The sequence below is a fragment of the Carettochelys insculpta genome, chromosome 17, assembly GCF_033958435.1.
Source record: "Carettochelys insculpta isolate YL-2023 chromosome 17, ASM3395843v1, whole genome shotgun sequence".
In the NCBI taxonomy this organism is placed as follows: domain Eukaryota; kingdom Metazoa; phylum Chordata; order Testudines; family Carettochelyidae; genus Carettochelys; species Carettochelys insculpta.
In genome coordinates this window covers 27,027,445-27,048,468 of record NC_134153.1, presented here as the reverse complement: position 1 = coordinate 27,048,468, position 21,024 = coordinate 27,027,445, and the positions used below count along the sequence as shown (strand labels likewise).

The window sequence follows — 21,024 nt, the reverse complement described above, 5'->3', positions numbered from 1 at the left end:
ATGTAAAAAAGTGCAGGGGAGAGAGAATGGGAGATCACAGAACAGTCTCTGGTGACCATAACAAAACATGAGTTAAACCAGAGTTTTAACCAGGTATCATACAGAATGCTGTCCTGTGGTAACACATCGGCGACGTCTACACTAGCCAAAAACTTCGAAATTGCCATGCAAATGACCGTTTCGAAGTTTACTAATGAAGTGCTGAAATACGTATTCAGCACCTCATTAGCATGCGGGTGCCTGCAGCACTTCGAAATTGACATGGTTCGCTGCTGCGCGGCTTGTCCAGACGGGGCTCCTTTTCGAAAGGACCACAGCTACTTCAAAGTCCCCTTATTCCCATCTGCTCATAGGAATAAGGGGACCTCGAAGTTGCTGGGGTCCTTTCGAAAAGGAGCCCTGTCTGGACGAGCCGCGCAGCTGCCAGCCGCGTCAATTTCGAAGTGCCACGGCTGCTGGCATGCTAATAAGGCACTGAATATGTATTTCAGCGCTTCATTAGTAAACTTTGAAATGGCCATTTGCATGGCCATTTCAAAGTTTTTGGCTAGTGTAGACACGGCCATTGTGTTATAGCACTGCGCAAAGATGAAGGACAAGAACTGAAGTTACTTGCTGCGTCACAGTACTACTTCAAGGCCCCATTGTGATGAGCATTGTTTGTACATATGATATCTGCCCCAAAGATCCTACCACATAAATTGGCAAGAGACAGAGAGAAATATTATTCTAATTTCACAGATGAGGACTCAGGGACACAGGGTGAGTTATCCAAGCTCATCTAAGGAGTCTGTAGTGTAGGTGGGGCTTCACACCAGATCTGAGTCCCAATCAGTACTTTAACCATAATGCCATCCTTCATCAGCCATTGGAAAGAATGGTTTCTAATGTGTGAACATTATGTACAAATGCTCATTAAATCCGAAGGTCCCTTTAGTGATCCAACATCCTGGCTGTTTTTCGGTTCGCTGCCCTTCCTAGTCTCCCAACCATTTCCAACTGCAGATGAATACAGCTAATACAGTGGCCACTCTTTAAAGTTCACTGGCTTAGAAGTTTCAGCCATTTTTCTTAAGTTACCTATTTTGAAAATATCCAATGTCTCTAAAATAGTCTTGTCTCATGGTGCAATGTTATAGCGGGTTTCCTTTAAGAGTTAATATAAAGGAAAAATTAATGCAAGTGATATTATTTGCGGTAGTTCAGTACAAAGTAAATTCTTCCAATGAAAGAAATCTCTTGCTAGTCTCAGGCAGTTCCTGATCTCAAGCAAGGGACTCCATTTGTTTAGTCAATAATGTAAGAATAAAATTTGCAGCTAACTTACGAGCTAAATTAGGGTTGAAATAGATTTGATGTCTACCACCAGACTGTGTCCACAGCCTCATATATGACTGTAGACATGTGTTTTTCACCTTCTTCGATTCTTTATTGCATTACTTGCTGCTTACAGGGAAATTGAGCCCAGTCCCATGACTGTAATTTTTTGAACAATCAGAGTCCATTGTAATCACATCTTATTGTTCACAACACTGACAGGAGCTGTAGATATGGGAAGGTATGTTGGATTAAAGTTGCAAAAAACATAAAGTACCTATAAAGAATTGGTACCTGCTAGGATGATATTGTTATAGCTATGTATTTCTAACAGTAATGACCTATTGGTCATGGAGCTAGTATTAGGGGGAAAATACCATATAGGTTATCTTTGTTTGGAAAGTAGTTTAATCCATTTTTACTGTTCTGTAAATTCTTACTGATTCATTCATTCTGATCTGTTTACAGGATTAACCAAAACCTCCTTAAAAGACAACTGCATTTACCATTTCCTGATCTTTCCATGTACTTTAAAGTGAATTTGCATATTTTCAGGAGCTTGGCCATTTGATTTTAAAGTTCCTTGGAATTGTAGACTAGATACTATCTGGTCCTAGGGGTTGAAACTGATTGATTAAACAGAATCATCCTAAACCACCTCTTTAATACTTCAGTCTCTGAAAGAACAACATCTTTACCTACCCTGATCCTACTGACTTAGATATCTCCTCATAACTGCTGTGTTGAAGACTGATGCGAAGAAATTAAACCTTTACAATCCTCTTCAGAAGTTCTTTAGCCTGGGACAAATAACAAGCAGTCCTGTGGCACTTTAGAGACTAACAATGATGATAGGTCATGAGGGTTTTTTTTTTTTTGGGTAAAACCCAGTTCACCAGATGGGATTTGGAGAGGAAATACAGAATCCAGGGTTTATATCTGAGGGAGTGGCAGGTGGGAAAGAAGGAAGTTATTTGTCACTAGTAGGACAAGTTAATAACTTGTTAGTGACAGGTAAAGTTTTTTGTTTTTTTCCTCCTCCTCTCCCTCCACTCCCTGCTAGTCTTTAAAGTGCCACAGTGTGAAGTTGCAAACTAACCCAGCCACATCTGAGACTTTTCACTCTGGGCGTTAACAGGTCTGCTGATTTCTCACAAGCTTCCTGCTTTTGATATATTTAATATTATTTGTTTTGTCTCTGTGGTTACTTCTCTTTGGATGCTCTCAATTCATTCTTTTCTTGGTTTCATTTGATTGGAGCTTCACTTTTGAAAACAGAGTTTTGGTCCTTTACTTTTGTTCCTTTATTATCTGCTTTCCCCATCATGTGGTTAGATTGTGGCTGATTCCCTTACTGACAGGTTTGTTGGTCCTCAGGGGTTTGCCATTGGACACTGAGCTAAATAGGAGGATCGGAAAAGCGGCCACAACTCTGTCCAGTCTCAGCAAGAGAGTGTGGAATAACAACAAGCTGTACACTCACACCAAAATGCAAGTCTACAGAGCCTGCATCCTCAGCACCCTCCTTTATGGCAGCGAGACTTGGACCCTGTATGCCCGCCAGGAAAAGAGGCTGAACGTCTTCCACTTGCGCTGCCTCAGGTGCATCCTTGGAATATCATGGAAGGACAGAGTGACCAGCACCGTCGTCCTCAAGCAAGCTGGAATCCCAACCATGCACACCCTCCTCAGACAGCGTCGGCTCCTCTGGCTTGGCCACGTCCACAGGATGAATGATGGAGGGATTCCAAAAGACATCCTGTATGGCAAGCTAGCCTCTGGCAAAAGACCTCCCGGACGCCCCCAGTTGCGCTACAAAGATGTCTGCAAGAGAGACCTCAGAGAGGTAGACATCGAGCTGGACAACTGGCAAGAACTAGCAGACAACCGCAGCAGATGGAGGCAGGGGTTACACAAGGGCCTTCAGAAGGGCGAGATGAGGATCAGACAGCTAGCAGAAGAGAAGCGAGCACACAGAAAGCACACTAAGGACTTGCTAGACACCCACCACATCTGCAAGAGGTGCAGCAAGGACTGTCACTCTCGTGTGGGTCTTCATAGTCACAGTAGACGCTGTAAATGAAGTCCTCAATTGAAACTATAAAGAGCGCGATCCATAGTCTATGCAGACTGAAGGATGCCTACTACTACTGATCCACATGCTTGCTCTGAAAGCTTAATTCTTTAAACTGAAATATTTGCAATGTTTAGGTCCAGAATTAGGATAAGGTCTTGGTCCTAGACACTTCTTTTTAGGTGACGGGAAACCTCTGATTGCTTCAGTGGTGAAGAATTGATGTCAAATAATTAGATCAACTCATGTTCACTCAAGTTTCCTGAATCCTTTGAGTTGAGTTTGACAGTTTAGGCCGTTTTCCTCATTTTCTAGATGTATTTTGGCACTTTTGCTCCTACTCAGAACCTGAAAGGGCAGAAACTTGTGGAAACAAGAAAACACTGGATAACCCCTCAGGAAGAGCAACGAGAAGGGCTGTGGCACCTGGTAGACTACAAGATATTTTGGAGCATAACCTTTTGTAGGAAAAGACCCGGTTCGTCAGAAATAGTGTCAGAATGGTTTGTATTGATCAGGACTGAGGTGGAAGGGGATGGAGGAGATCACTGTGGACTACTTGATCTGTTTGCTAAATGTATCTAAACTTGCTTTGGATGCGTAGAAAAGATGGAGCACTGCTAATTTAACTATTCAGACTCTAAATCTTTCTTCTAATCCTCAACCAAATCCCAAATTAATTTACATAATATTGTTATACTGTGTGATATCCAGGAGTCTGAGGCTTAATATTTCATTTGTCTGCTAACTTGGGATATAATTTTGCTTGTAAGATGTCTCTGTCTCTTTCTTTATTTTTGTATGGAAAAATAAATCTGTGAGATCTTCTTTTAATTATGGTGCAAAGGGGAAAAATCAATTTTAAGTCATTTGTGATGCTCATATTTTTAATGAAGATCTATCAGCCCAAATTTGCATTTTTTTAAAAATAAATTTGTTGAAGACGTCCTTAATGTAAAGAACCAGCTTTGGGACACTAAAATGTTTCTGCGTAGAGTTTGGAGAAAGGTGCTAAAACAAAGTTTGCAAACATTTCTTTGTATTTTAAGAGATTTGTCTTTCTGATCCTGTTTTGTTTGGTTTTGCTGGGTATTTATTGTTCCAAATAGATTTATGATTATAAGAGTTGCTCATTTTTCCAGAGGACAAGTAGTGTGATTGCTATAGTGAATCACAATGAAGCAACACAGCTTAGCATTTGAATAGCAAGCCAAAGATTAAATAACATTCACCATAAATTTTACTGAGTAACTTTGAACAATGAATTAATTGGAGAAAATTATCTCACAGTAATAAACCACAGGACTGGACTTTATTGAATTACTTATTCATTAAGTTATTTGTTCAGCTCTTTATTACTTTTATTTAGGTATCATGATGCTACAGACAAGTATGAAGACGAGTGTCTGCATGCACAAAAGGTGTAAACTACCTAGGAAATTGCTGTGCTTCACAAAGTCAATGCTATGTGCTTAAGCTTGTCTAGGATGAATGGAGAGAGACAGCATGGTAGGTCTAGCCATTTGGAGATATCCAGAACAAGGTGCTAAGCCTAGCTCTGCAGTACTGCTAGCAATTCTCAGCTATGACCCCTCTTCTTCAGTCAGGTGCCTGCACCCATGGTTTTCAACCTGGCCACATAGACTATGTCTGGAAGTGTTTGAAAGGCTGTCCTCACTACAGAATTGTATTTTTCAGCCTGTGCTCCATGGACAGGTGGATGCTGTCAGTTCCCTTGGCCAAACCTGAGTGGTGCTGCATCTCCATGCATGAGGTTGTAGTGCCTGGGGCTCAGAGGAGGTTGCCACTGTGGTTGGCCACCGTGCATTGGCAGGGTGAGGAGGAATACATGGATGATGGGCTCCCATCACTGAATTTGAACCTGGGTGGTGGACAAATAAGAGAAAATAGAGTTGGTAAGCTCACCTCACCGCAACATTTGAGAGCCGGTGCCTTCACCACGGTGCTAAATGTTCTCTGGGGCGTCCTCCTCCTCTTTTCCCACGCTGTTTTGGGTGAACTCCTCTGGGGTGCCTGATTCAGTAGGCTGTGCCCAAAGTGCACTTACTGGATCAGGCCCCCTGCATGATTTAGACTGCCAAATGAATTGCTTTGGGGCTTAAGGGAGAGAGAGGTACCTGCATGTCTAAAGGGAGGAAGTTGCATGCAACTCCAGAGACAGAAACATAGACCCAGAGGGACCTCTTATTTTATATTTGTAAACCTAGATGCTGAGTGGGTGTAGGTGCCAGCAGAGTGCAGCAGGAGTTTTATGCATCGTATTGGCCCCACACTGGGGTTTATGATATGTCTATGCTTCAGTAAAAGATTAATGGCTGATCTGTGTCAACTCACTCAGGCTTGTCGAGCTCTGACTTTGGGCCTGTAGAAAACTACAGTGTAGATGTTTGGGCTTGAGCTGGAGCCTAGAATCTGGGACTGTTTCCCGCCCCCTGGAACGTAGACATACCCTCAGGAGCCTAAAACAGAGACTTAAACATCTAACTCCTCTTGTGCATCCAGGCCTGCTAGAAGGCTTCTAATCTAAGACCCAGGTGCACTACACAGTTTTAGCTTACCCTTGGCTAGGAAGGCTTTCTCAATGGAGACTTTTCTCTTTCCCCCTTGTTCCCCCCCCCCCCCATCAAATGTTGCAACTGGAAAATTTCAGGAACTCCTGTGTTTTTGAGTAACCTCCACATCCCCACAATGAATGTGAGAAATTGTGGAAGAGCTTCCTAAGATTCACTGGGGGCATTTCCTCACCTACAGGAATGTTCTGCCTGCTCCAATGTTTGCCCCAAATCCCCATCACTGCACAGCTCTTGGGCTCCTCTGTGGATTGTAGCCCAGGCACTCCACTCCTTTGGCTGCCGTTTGAGTTAATTCAAAAGGGATTTTGGAGTAATGTACAGAACTCTGTTTCGAGAACTTAAGGTTCCATGTCACTAATTTCTATAGGATTTCCTTCCTTAAGGAAAAAAAAAAAAAGTGTCTCCTGTCTATCTCCTTAGTTTCACAAGCAGAGAGAATTCCTGTGTCCTCTGGGCAGAGGGCAAAACAAATTAGAGGAGTAGAAAACAGAACAGATGTGATTAAAGAAATCACTCATGATCTTGCACAGTTCAGGTTTTCAAAACCACAAGGCATTCAGTATGTGGCTTCCAATAGGCCAGTTTCAGGTATACAGAGATAGTACAGAAAACATCAGGCAGGCTGCCAGGCCCCTGTAGACTTTTGAGGATTTCATCAAAGGGTGCTGCAGAGACGTCTTGCTGGCTTGTTCTTTTTATCACAAAGGTAACTTGCACCCATTTGATTCCTGCCTCCTGATGATGCTTCTCAGATTTCCTTCAGGCAGTCTCATTTTGACTTAGCTTTAGTGCCATCATCCATGAAGTTAAACATATTTTACTCCTAATCACCAGGGTGTCAGTTAATTCACTATCCTACTTTCTCTTTCAGCTCCATCATAGCTGGAATGGAGTTACACTGAAGTCCAACAGCATTCTGTTTGTGTTACTATTTAAACAAGCAAACACCCTCCCAGAATATAACTACATTTTGTCTGTCAACTAATTTGGTCTAAAAATATGTCCTATTTTAAAACTATGTCCTCGTTCTAAAATGGCATTTTGAATTCCCTAAGTACAGAGGTCACTGATAAAAACATGGTCTTTGCCCATAGCTATACAGTGCCCTATGATACGCTGCCATTTTCTCCTTTTCTGTGAGTAGGAAATAACTGGGAACAATGCTGACCTTTTCAAGTGGCTGTATTTTATTTGAATAATCACTCTGTGGTAAATGACTTTGGAGATGGGAGAGGATAAAGTTTTCTATTTTGTGATGAGTATGTGGGATAGGTTAAGGTCAGGAGCTATAGTACGTAAAGGGTATTTCTAAGTAGGTAAAGCTTGTTATTTTTTCATATTATGTGGCCCCTCATTTTCTGTAAAGAGCAAGTTGTTCTGTCCTCTGAAGTCAGTTACGGCGCCCTGTTAGAAATAAATAAATTAAGCCTAATAATGCTCATTTCCAGAGAATTCAACCTCATGTCCTGAAGTATTGTCAGGTACACATCTGTGGGAAGTGTATCTGTTTAACAGGCCAGAGTTTGGAGCAGCCTTTCTTCCGAACACGATGTACTGTTACAGTCCAAGTCAAACAGTATTATTACCTTGCATGAACATCTTATACATTTTTGTTGTTTGCAGAACCTCCGACGCCCATTGCACCCCCTGAACTACTGGCAGTCGGCGCCACCTATCTGTGGATCAAACCCAATGCCAATTCTATCATTGGAGATGGGCCTATTATACTGAAGGAGGTGGAGTACCGTACAACCACTGGGAACTGGGCAGAAACGCACATTGTAGACTCCCCAAATTACAAACTCTGGCACCTGGACCCTGATGTGGAGTATGAGATCAGAGTGCTTCTCACCCGCCCTGGTGAAGGGGGTACAGGGCCCCCTGGGCCGCCACTCACGACAAGAACAAAATGTGCAGGTAGGGAAGCTTATCCTTTATAAACAGCATTTTGGTTTTGATTTATATGTTTTGTGAATGGAACCTGAACAAGTTTGCATAACAACGCAAGTGGCATGTCTTTTAGCCTGATTGCTCAGCACCAATGAGTTAATGACCCAGCAGTCAATACTCATGCCCTTCCTTTGATGTAGCTGTGTTGTCTGGACTGCTCTTTGAATTCAGGGTATGGATTGTGGTATGTTTGTTCACTTACATTCATTTCTCAGTGCAGGTAGCATGCTTTGACAGGCACAGGCAGTTTTTCAGTTTTCTCCAGTGCCTTCCCACTCACTGTTGTAGTGGGCTACCCAAGAAGATAAGATAAAGACAAGCCAATGATAATTTTTCAAACTAGTTCTTTGATGGGCACATTGACCCTGACATAAGTCAATTATCAGTGCTTCCTTCTCTTAAGTGAATAGTAAATACCTACTTTTCCTCATAGGTCATTTTTCTATGTCAGCTACAAAGCAGAAAGCTTTAGGCACTTTGTGCATAGTTCAGAAGTATTTTCTGCAGTATTCTGTGATCACCTTGTTTTGCCTTGTCTTTATTTTCCTTCCCAGCCTTGTTTTTTCTTCATAGCATTCCACCCACTGATACCATAGAGCCAGTTTTACTCTGTGTGAATTTTTATGCACAGATGAATTTATGAACCAGGGCTTTTGACCTGCAGGTTCAAATCAGACCTTAAATTCATGGGGGTTCCACCATAAGATGTCTTGATGTGCAAATATATATCAACATTTCTTTCTTCCTTTTTTGTTGGTTAGCAACTGGGCACTATATTGCACATTATTGAAAAATGTGATATTTACTTCTCTGGACTTGTGCTGTAGTAAAATATAGACTTTTATAATAATTGAAAAGCTTTCTCACCAACTACATATGCAAGGGAGAGACCAAAAAGAAGGCAGATATTTTTTTCCTTAATATTTCCACATAGAGTGACCATAGGTTCCCTCTGTGCAGCGACAACCCTTTTTAAGCCATGTCCAAGCTGGCCTGACCTTTTTTTTTGGCAAAAATGGGTAAATGGGAGAAATGCCTACTTTCCTCAAAAAAATGTGTGTGTGGGGGGGGTGGGGATGAATATAGGGGGGGTGGCAGTGCAGCAGGGTGGGGTAGGCAGGCATCAAATAAGCAGCAATGCCAACCCCAGGCTTACATGTATGGCCATGTCTACACAGGCAGGGTCGTCAGCTCCACTGCTGGCAGAGCTGTGCTAAGCAGGTTTCTGGAAATTGCAAATGGCTTTCCATTTACATACTCACATGGCTAATTAGCATAACCATGTGAGATTTCATTCTCAGCAGAGGGGTCTGCTGGCAGTCAAAAGGCCATGTAGAGATGTCTCTGCTAGCTAACTCCCCCTCTGTCACCACTCCCTTTTAGACATGAGTGGACTTTAGTGAGCTGGTGCATAAATATCTGATTCCAAACATCTATGCTGATCACATACACCAACATTCTGCTGCCGGCAAGGTGCAGTGGTGTTAAAGTATTTGCAGCAGGAGCCAGGTTTGGGCAAATGTTTTCCTGTGGTTGGATTGAGCCTTGTTGCATTTGTATTCACCGCACACTGCCACAGCATGAGAACCCACATCAACTCTCCTTCTCTCTCCATATGGGAAGGAGTAGAGAGTTGAGTGCAGTGTGAGGGGAAAAAAAGAAAGCTTGCTAGTTGTGGTCTGTTCTCTTTGAAATGGGCAAGTAAAGTACTTGGCATGCAGCATGTTCTTGAGACAAATCAGCAGTGATATTCATACAAACTCTGCCGATCTGGCACACAGGTGTTTGATGTCGCCTGGTAGCTGTTGGATAGGCAGGAGCTAACAGATGGTTTGGGGAAAAGAGAGTGGTGTTCCACAGTTGTTACACAGAAAGGCAAATATTAAGGATGCTGATGTCAGCATCCCAATACACTCAATCTTTCAGCATATGCCACTGTGCTCACCATTTTCCCTTCCTACAGCCCTCTGAACACCAGAGCTACTGTCAGATTTTCTAGCCTTCAGCACAGTTTGTTCTCTCTTAGATTGTCGTAAGGGCTAAGACAAGAGCCAGGATTCCTGCGTTTAGATCACTACACTCAGGACGCATTTTTTGTGTTTAATCACAGCCCTGAAAAGTACCGTGGAACTACAACACTCCCAAAGAGGCATAATCCCTCCAGCTCCCAAGCTTTGCGCTACACCTGCCTTTAAAAGGTACATCATGAGCCCTTATGTCCAGCCAGCCCCATGTGTTGGTTGAGAGGGTATAATGGACAACTCAATATTGCTGCCTTGCAGCTCCCTTTTAAAGTAGATTATACTGTATAAAGTCTCCCCTCAGTCCAGTACGATGCATGCGTAAGGTCTGTAAGTTTCAGTCATCGCTGGTTTTAAGTCCTGTAACTTTCTGTGAGCTGTGTAACAGTAGCTTTGTTTTCTAGATATAACTTTGTTCTCTGTGGCTGTGTGTTATTTCATGAGCTTTGTTTTGTCATAACTGCTGGATCTATATTAAGTATTATAAGTTAGCAAGAAATTGTTTCTAGATACCGTAAGTCTTGTACGAAATCCTCTGTTCCTTTTGTTTAATTTTTTTTGATTTCTGAAGTAAGCTTTCTTTGTGAGAGTGAGGAAAGCATGAATGTGGGTAGGTGTGTTATGAAATAAGTCCCTAAAACCAACCTGTCCGGACAACCAACTGCCAGCAGCAGCTGGATGGCCAGAGAGTAATAGGAACTGAGCCCTGCAAAAGAATCCACCCCAGACAGAGAAAGAGGCCCTATCAAGAGATGATCAAAGTCCCATCTGCTGTTAGCTGACTGTCATACATCATGGACATACAGCAGTAGAACAGGACAATTGCTTTTGGAATGAAACATATAAAAGATGAGTGCAAAGCTATAGGCTTTCTCTCTTCTTGCCATCACCTCTCTGCAAGAGTGAGTCTTGGCTGAAGGCTGGTGGGAGAGGGGACAGGAGGATGTCCAAAGCCCTGGGCCCCTTCCCCTATGCCCAAGAGGGATGGTCCTGACTGTTCCTCGGTAGTATGGCTGACAAAGAGAGCGAGCTGAAAATGGGGCCTTACAATCAACACACCATCCTGGATTCATGACTGCAGCCAGAAACATTCGATCCACTCTGCCTTGGCTTCTTCCCCTGTTCCTGTGCAACTCTTCATCTGCGTAAGTTTGTGTAAGGGTATGAGAAGGGTATGAATGTGTCTGGGTGTGTGCTTAAAAGCTAGTTCCATCCTTTTCTTTTAATTTAATAGTGGCATTTAATGAAATACATATAAATGTAACCCTGAAGTGGTCTCTTTAATATAAAAATAAGGTGACAGATTATGCCTTTCATGGGCTACTGAAGGGAGCAATCTTTAAATCCTTATAGCTCCCTAATGCAGGGACTGCAGCTGTGTCATGGCAAGCTTGGTTTGTCCTGTTGTTTCTGGATTAGCATTTACCAATACAAACGTGCACAGTTTAGATGTCTTAAACAGTAATTGCAATCATACTTTTGCAGGAGCAACAAAAGCTCGCCTCTGCAAATTTGTGCATGACATCTCTGTAAAGAACCCTTGCTTTAAGTTGAAGTTTGCTTCACTGGAGGAGGAAGAGGAGAAGGGGGACTGGTACTGCCCCGAATGATCACTTGTGTTGTTCCCCACATCACTGAGCTTTCCTTTACTCAAAAGATATTGACTAACATAATGTAAAATAATCGGACCAATATCACTAATCAATGTCACTCTATTTTTTTCCACTGTTAATTTACTAATGAAATCTAACTGTGGAAAAGGTCACTGCATTAATGTTAATTGTCATACAGAGGTTGTTGAGATTGATAGCGATGACATTTATACTTTGTCAAAGACACTAGGTTGAAGAGATTCTAATGATCTAAATGTTGCCTCTAAGGAGGGAGGGAAGGCGCTTAGCCAATATCTGAAGATTTTATGTAATATCCTCATGATGGCAACTCAGATAATGGACTGGAAAATTTAAATCGTTATTCTTGTTTTCATACCAGGGGGTACAACCTCTTCAAAATATCATATTACTGGGATAATTACATCAGACTTGCAGAGTAACAATCTTTCAAGACTGTTCTGAACAAAGAAGAAAGTGACACCATTAACTTGATTTTTTTAAAATTAGGTGATGAAAAAAATCAGTTTATGATGGAGCATCTTTGTAGTAGATTCTGGTTTATCTGTACTTTCTTTTGTTTTTTTGTTTGTTGTTCCCCTTCTTTGCGAGACTATTTCAGCAACTGAAAAGCAGCAAATGTTGATGCCCACATGTGGCTTTGTTCATGTAAATAGCTCTATGCTGTGTTCAGGTCTGAAATGATTATACAGCATAAACAGCAACACTTACTGAAGAAATGGTTTCCAAATACACCACGTAAACAAAAAAAAGTCACTAATTTTTGCAGAAACCATAGGTGGTGGTTTAAAGTATAGTAGATTCTCAAGTTTGAGAAAGGTTAACCGTAGCCTGTGAAATAATCCCCTTTCATACAGACATTCTTCTACAGACCTAGGGAAATTTAGCCAAGATCTTCAGAGGTACCAGTTTTAGTACTCAGGCTCCCAGTCTTGTATCTAGGCCACTGAATCACTCTTTCCTCCCTCTTCATGTGACTCTATGGAAAATCACTTTCAAAGTTACAATTATCTAATGTAACTTGTTTTTACTTCAGGCCACCTCAAACTGAAGCATAACTGAGACTATCTTAGCACCAATTTAGATTAGAAAGTTTCTGTTCTGTAAGACAATTCTTATCAAAATCATTCATGACTTGTCACATTATTGATCGGAGTGAGGGAAAAACTGTTTTCAGAGACTTCAGAAAGATTTTTGATTAAATATATCCCCATCAAAAACTGATTATGAAACTTCCTCCTTTAAACAGCCATAAAGGGATTTTATTAGAGTGGATATTATCTTATCTAAACATCCCCAATCAGTACATAGCAATACAAAAAGGTTGCTTATACCAATGATGAGATGGCTGGTTTTCCACAGGGCAGCATTTTTAGGACTGCATCTAAGCAGCTGATCAGTCTAAATTGCATGCATGCTGTTTTTTTATTTTTTCCTTTGTTCCCTGACTCTTCACAAGCTGGATAAAAGCCACATTGCCCCATGCTTGGAGCAAGCACTATCTCAGCAAGTGAATGCTGGTGCTTCTTTCCTGTTAGAGTGTGAAACAGGTAAAGTGGGGGGAGGCTGAGTGACTGTACGCCTGGCAGCAGTAAGCTGTCAGTCAGGGGAAAGGGTTACTTGTGGAGAGTGAAAGGTAGCAAGATGAGCTGCCCCTGGGTGGGAGTGGAGCCAAAGCACAGAGCTGAGCTTAGAGGAGAATAAGATAGGAGTCGCAGTGCTTTGGGCAAGAAGGACAGGATCCAGGATGAGCTCGTATCATGCTAATACTCTGCTCAGAGACCTCTGGGGACGCGGTGTAGGCTTTTCAGGAAGGCGTGGTTAGCTAAAAGTGAAGCTTCTTAAGTACCTCAAGTGTTTTGTTCCATAAGCTTTTGTTTATAATTTTCACCCAAATGTTGCGAACTGAAAATGTGTGATTTGAATGTTCCCTGTTTTGCCACTGATAAATGGTGAGAGACAAGAGACATTTCTTTCAGATATTACTGGGTGGGTGGATGGATGGGGGAACTCATGCCTGTTTAGTTTTCCAGACAAGAGAATGCTTACAGATGGAGTGGTCAAACTGATACAATGGTTGCGGCTTCAACTGAGCTATGTGATCTGTGCTTGCTGAAATTTGGTGCATGTGTGTATCATTCAGGGGGTACTTACCTGGTGAGCATAGCAAAGTGGGTTTAAAGACACATTGTTGCCATGAAATAGAATGAAATTCAAAATTAGAAGCAGTATCTGATACTACCCGTGTCTTGCTGTCACAGAACTTAAAGCCAGAAAGGACCACTGCGTCATCGGGCCTGATGTCCTGTGTATCTCAGGCCAGCAATACCACCAAGCACCTGCACACTAGCAACTGACATTAGACCAGCATGTGAGAGCCTTTAGCAGGCTAAACATTTATGTGCCAAAGGCTCAGACTAGGAGACAGAGAAGTGTACCACTGCCTGAGCCCCTTCAAATTGATTAAGGGAGATACAACAAAAGGATCCTGGCAAGAGACCCTGCACCCCATGTTCCAGAGGAAGGTGAAATCTGCTGTCGGTCTGATCTGGGCTGTAATTCCTTCCTGACCCCATACTTGGTGATACATTAGGCCCTGAGCATGTGAGCTGGAGCCAGCCAGCCAAGCATGGGGAGTCAGAACAGTCAAGGCCACCTTAGAGCCCTGTGCCTCTCCACCCAGTGCCCCGTCTCCCGCTTATGACCACTTCTAATTCTTCAGATGCAGGGAAAGGAAGCCCAACAGAATTTATTGTTGGTCCTTTTCTGACCTTTGCAGTCACGTGGACAACTTCGAGACTTTGTGGCTACTCTTTTTTTTATTTTATAAAAATATTTTTCTTTCCCATGCTTGTTCTGAGTGGCTGTTATGCCTAAGGAAAAATAACTGTAAAAATCTCATGGAACTGGCTGTAGAGAGAACTATGAAGTGCACAAAAGGAAACAACCTGAGAGAACAGAATTATTTTTCTCTGATCTCTTTGAGTTACCCATTAGGCATGAGTTTCAACAATAATTGATTTAAAAAGAGCTTCAGATAGGAAAATTATCTTCCCAGTGAATGGGATCTCATTACAACTTAATGGAAAAACATTTTATATGTAGCGTTGATGCTAAAATATAAGCTTTACAATACCTAAACTGATAAAATTAATATTTGAGTTTTTCACACACAAAAGCCTGACTTATTTGCTGTAAATAACCACTAATCTAGTCAAAACAGATTATAAGTAGCATATTAAATTATATTAGATAGTACTCTCTACAGTGAAGACATATTGTATTAGCCTAAGCAGCAACGAAGCAGAAAAGTTTTTAGCATGAGCTTTCGTGAGCAAAGACTTCATCACATGCTGTCTTAGCCTAAAATCTCCTTTTGAGTGTTATACTATAATCAGAATTAATGTGAATACTTACTGTACTTACCTGTTTTTTATTGTGCTTGCTTGTTGTCTCTGTGTGCATCCTTAAGAGTTGATAATTGTAAAATAGACTCCTATTCAACAGAAACAGATTTTGTCCAAACATCATTTTTTTAATGCATGCCACTGTGGAAAATATGACCTGTATTTCTTCTTCTTTCAGATTCGTTGATAAATGATGAAGAAGGGGGATATTATTTCTTTACTTACATAAAATTAGGGGCCTCAGAACATCTTTTGTTTGTGTTCAGGCTTGCCCTCTTTCTGAAACCCTTGAAATAAAAGATTGTGTAGTATAACGACACATCACTGTTCTTTGCAGGTATTCTTTAGACCATGGGTGTCCAACCTTTTGGCTTGCCTGGGCCGCATTGAGTGAAGAGGAATTGTCTTGGGCCACATATAAAATATATAATATAGTTAATGTGTATAAATAACAAACTTCCTGTATTTTTTTATTTTATTTATTATAACATTAAAACAAAAGAGGGCAATATAAGCATAAAACTAGTGGGATATTTGAGCTTGTTTTTGTGAAACCAATGCATCAATGTCTGGTTCGATGGAAGTGGTTGCAATTCTTAGTGAGTTCTCAAGGTGCTCGTCAGAAAATTTTGATCTAATTTTACTCTTCGTGTGCTTCATCCTTGAAAAAAGTTGTTCACAAATGTACGTACTGCCAAAAAGCGATGACATGAATAAGGCGTGATTGTGAAGTGAGGGATATTTTTCTCTGGGAAGATAGGACTTATAAAAGTCTAGTAAAGAGACATGATCAAATTTTTCTTTGAGTTGAATGTCTGATTGCAACTCTATACATTCCATTTGAAAATTCGCAGGTAATGTATTTATGTCGATTGAAAATGGAGTTGCAAATATACAAAAAAATTGATGATTTTTTCGAAAATCTTGAAACCTATTATCAAATTCCTGTATCAAAACAGAAAGCAAGGCTGCATATTTTTCACTGTTCACAGGACTGTGTTTAGCCAACGTATCAAAATGCATGAAATTATTTGCCATAACTGGAGCTAGCCATAATTTAAGTTTCATTTCAAACGCTGTTATGGTTTGAAACATAGCACAGATAAGTTGATTTTCACCTTGAAGACGCATGTTTAACTCATTCAAATGAGTGGTCAAATCCACCAAAAATGCTAAATCTGTGAGCCATTTTTCATCTTCAAATTCTGGCACAAATTTTCCTTTTGATTCCATAAATGACTTGATTTCATTTTGCAAATTATAAAATCTTTTCAACATTTTATCCCGACTTAGCCACCTTACTTCAGAAAAGTAAATGATGTCCTCATAATCAGCATCCATACTTTTAAGGAACTCCTGGAATTGGCGATGATTCAATCCCCTGGATCTTATGAAATTCACAGCTTTGATGACAATTTGCATGACATCATCCATTTTTAAAGCTTTCGCGCGTAAATTTTCTTGATGTACGATGCAGTGATATTTCATCAAACGTGAGTTGCTGGCGGCAATTGCACCATCTTCTATTAGTTTTATAAGTCCCTCTTTTTTACCAACCATAGCCGGGGCGCCATCAGTAGTTATACCAGATATGTTGGCAAAGGTTAAAGAAAATTGCTTTAATGTAATTTTTACTGCTTCATACAAATCAAGAGATTTAGTTGTGTCTTTTAATGGCACCAAAGAAGCCATTTCTTCAGTGAGATTGTATTCATTATCAATACCCCTAATAAAAATGGCAAGTTGAGCCATATCTGTAGCATCAGTACTTTCATCTATCGCCAAAGCATAAAATTTGAAATTAGCAGCTTTACTCTCCAAATCTCTTTCGATAGATTTTCCTATTTCTTCAATTCGCCTGGCTATAGTCTGGTGAGACAAACTGATTTTAGAAAAATCCGTTTTTTTATCAGGACAAATTATATCTGCCACATTTTCCATACATTGCTTAATAAACTCACCATCAGTAAATGGTTCTGATTTTTTTGCAATCAGATTTGCTACCACATAACTAGCTTTCACAATAGAGTCTGTTTGAGTTGTAATTTTTTTTAAAAAAATTGTTGAGATGACAGACTTTTTTTCAGTTCCGCTATTTTGTCTTTACGAAACATTCCTTGATATGCATCGAATTTGGCAGTGTGTTTTTGCATATAATGTCTTTTCAAATTGTAATCTTTGAAAACTGACACGATTTCCCTACAAATTAAGCATAGTGCCTTATTATTTGTCTTGACAAAAAGTATTCATCTGTCCATTTTTTGTTGAACACTCTTCCTTCATCCACGATTTTTCTTTTTTTGGGTTCTGTTTTCTTTTGACATGACGTTGAAGCCATGCTTGGATAAAAAAATTAATAAACAAGCAAATGTTTATTTTTCTAGTATTAGCGATGTTGTATATGTAATTATATCAATATCATGAGCAAAAAACTATTTGATTCATTTTTGTACTTACTCCACCACAGCTGCTAAAAAACTATTTTAACTTATTTTAACTTATTAAATTATTTTACAAAGTAATACAACAAGCCCAAGTGCAATAATTAAATAAGAAAACTTACATGTCTGCTTCCCAGCAAAAAAACTTAGCATTTGTTTGCTGGGTTAATAATAATAAACACCTGTCTTCACAGGCACACACACGTCATATTATCACACGTATTATCAGTAATCGTTGCATTTTACTCGCCAAGTTGCATAAGCGCATATAACGTCTGACACACGCAGGTTTCGATTCGACTGACTGTGTGTAGCGGGCGCGGGAGGGGAAGTTAGCACTGTGCTGTGCCCTCCCCTACACAGCATTCCGTTGTCACCTACACAGTCTGCGCTCAAGTACTGCGCAATCGAGTCATGAAAAATATTGCTAAAAATCACATAATAATGTTAAAAGTTTACGATCTTGTGGGGCCGCATTACTAGCTGTCCAGGGCTGCGGGTTGGACACGCCTGCTTTAGACAGCAAGCAGCCTCCAGAGAGAGTGGTATAGCAGATGACCTGTTATATATGGCAGGATGTTGTCTGAGCAGTATTTGATGTCTTGGCTTCTGCAAAGCCTGTGGGAATGGCAGCTACTCTAGTGACTGTCCATTAACTTCAGCATTTTGTTGGTGATTGAGACTTTGCTTTTGTTCCAGCCCAGTAGCCTCTGGCAAGTGAACTGGAGAGATAAGAATAAGTTACAGAAAGGCTGTGCCCTTCATGTGGGCCCTTTATCTGCAAACTCTGGGTGTGTTAGTTGACAGCTACACTTACGAAAGTGAGGGGCTTCAACCATGATGTATCTTTGTGGCGTAGTCCCTTTTAATCTCAGAAAATTATTTCTCCCATGAGAGGCAAAATTGGCCAAGCTGGTAATAAAGTCTTCCCAATTCTTGTATCTCTTCTTCACCTTTTTACAAGTGGGAAGCTGCATGCAGCCTATTACAAAGAGGTGACACATCTTCTGAAAGTACAGTAGCTGCTTTGAGGATCAATTGTGGTATGTACCCTGGAGCATTTTCTGATGGAAAGTTGACAGTGGTACATTTGATCTTGTGCTTTCCTCTTCTCTTCCCCTCAATCTTTTCACTTCTTTCAGCTCATAAAATTCACATTTCCAAGCTATCATGCAAAAATACAAGATCCCACTGCAATTTATGGCTTGTTAAACTTGTTAAATCCAGTCCTTTAAGTTGTGAATCCCTTCAACTCAAGGAATTAGAGAGCTCAAGCACAACCCAAGATCAGGCCCTAATTGTGCAACCATTCTTTTGTGTATTAAAAAAAAAAAAAAGAGTATACAATTTGCTACACTGAATAAGATCATTGCTCTGTAAAATCTGATATTTGTTTCCAATAGTGGTCAGTGCCAGTTAGTTCCAGACTAAGACATAGCATGACCAGAATGCTTCTAACTAATTGAGCAGAGATACATATGGAGAGAAAATTCCTTTATCCTGGCCCCAGCAGGAGGTCAGCTCATGTCCTGAAGCATGAGATTAGATTCCTTATCTTAGCCTGCATAAATACTGTCATTTTTAATGTTAGGAAGGCTGTCATGATCGTGTCTTGGTCTGGTTGTTTTCTAGACAGAGCTTGTAAACGGTAGCTGTTAAATTCTGGGGGGGGGGTGTTTCTATCAGAATACACAGTTGCTTGTTTTCCTCACACAGAGGGTCTGGCTTATTTATTAGCATGAGGTCTATTTATTCATTTCTACACCAAACCAATTCTATTTTGTTAAAGTATTCAATTGTGTTTTTCTATAGCATGGTTTGACTTCAGCATTATGTTCTGAGAAGCATGGTGAGTCATTAGCAGGACACCTTTCATGGAGGTTCTGGGAGCTCTTCCTGTGGAAATAAGCAAAGCATTGCCAATAATTGGCTTTTGTGAATTCCTCTGAGAAAAGTGAGCCAGCCTGTTCTCTGCTCTTATACTCGATAGAAAAAGATTGTTCTTTTTGATGTTTCTTTATGTTCTTTTGCTACTAGCTCCTGAACTCTGTTTTCAATTTGCAATCTAGAAAGCTGAATGTATGGGTGCTCTTTTCTGTCCCTGTTCAAGTATTCTTAATATGGGGAAAAGTACCCGGAAGGCAGTATCTGAAGATATGTACCTTCCTTCCACATCTGCCCCAATGCTTCTTCCTGGTATTTCAGAAGCCAGTAAATAAAACTGTACACTCTGGCTTCAGATCCTCCACTTGTGCAAAGTAACATCATTCCATTGACTTCAGTGAAGTTATGCAGATTTACAGCAGCTGAAGAATGGGTCCATAATCTTTAATTCTAAAATGAGAAATGGGTTTGTACCAAAGACTCAGATGTGAACACCACCAGAACTCTAAATCCAGGACTGTCTGAAAAGGGCCTCATTCTACTCTGACTTCCATTAGTTGCGCTGCCACTGACTTCAAGGCAACATATTTACTCCTTGTTTTGATGTAAGTGATGGGCGAATCAGACCCAAGTTTCTGCAATAGGCTCCATTGTAGCTTGGGCACATGTGGCATTTTTAATTAAATTGGTTGTTCTGTGTGTAAGCAGACAGGAATTGTAATTAGGAGTCTGATTTCCCTTTCTCCAGGCACAGTGAAAGATGCATCCTAGTTGTTATCTGGAGCTTCTTGCACACATCTAGGTGGTAATCGCATAACTTCTTGTATTTTGTGGCTCATTTGTAAAAACATTTTTGGGAGGCAGAAGGGGGGATTCCACAGGTACACCAGTTAGAAGGGAAAATTTCTTACCTGGCATATGCAGCACTCTTCTGGGCTTTACAACCTAGTAGATGGTCTTTTTAATGTGGCTCTGAAAATGCAATTTGCCTAGGGCAAGATCCTCAGCTGCTGTAAATTGGTACAACCAAAGTCCACAGTTTATGCCAGCTGAAGAGCCATTCTATGATTTATAAAAGTCTTTTTTTTTTTTAAACAGAAGCAGACCAGATGCTGCTTCTCAATTGCCACACAGTCCCCTGCTAAAAGTAATTTACCCAAATTGCATGGTGTCTTTTTAGTCATCGGTTATGTGGCATCTTTCATAAATCTTCATCTTTTATTACCATATTATTAGTATTGTTATTATTCCAAGATGATGTTGCTTTTTGCTATCATGAAAAGCTTAACTAGCAGTTGGAGACTGGGGAGGATAATGTTAGGCATGTGTTCTTGCTAAGCATGAGTTAAGCATAGGACTATCACCCAGCAGCAACGCAAGGAAGAATTTCCTTCTCTACTTTTCTATAAATTACAAGGCACAAACATACTTGTGGACCCGGTCCTTTTGGATTTATACAGGGAAGCCTCTCACTGCGCTTAGTGGATGTGCATAATGATCTTATCCCTTCCCTGGCCCATCACTTCATAGCCCTGCCCATAACCATGTCTCCATCTATACCCTATACTCTTCCCCCTTCCCCAATGTAATGGAACTACACAGGTTTGGGAAACAGTATAATTTGCTTTCTGATCAATCATATACAATAACGAACTCATGCAGCGAATACCTAATACATAAATACCTACATTTTAGCTGTTAAACT

At 40.6% G+C, this 21,024-nt stretch overlaps 1 protein-coding gene across 1 annotated transcript in view; it reads left to right on the top strand.

The window, feature by feature from the left end:
• PTPRT (protein tyrosine phosphatase receptor type T) overlaps positions 1-21,024 on the top strand; it is a 700,719-nt gene that overhangs the window by 335,239 nt on the left and 344,456 nt on the right. Inside the window, exon 7 of the mRNA XM_075011494.1 lies at positions 7,609-7,902. Within this exon, the coding sequence (XP_074867595.1) occupies positions 7,609-7,902 (294 nt within the window). The remainder of the gene's footprint in view (positions 1-7,608; positions 7,903-21,024) is intronic.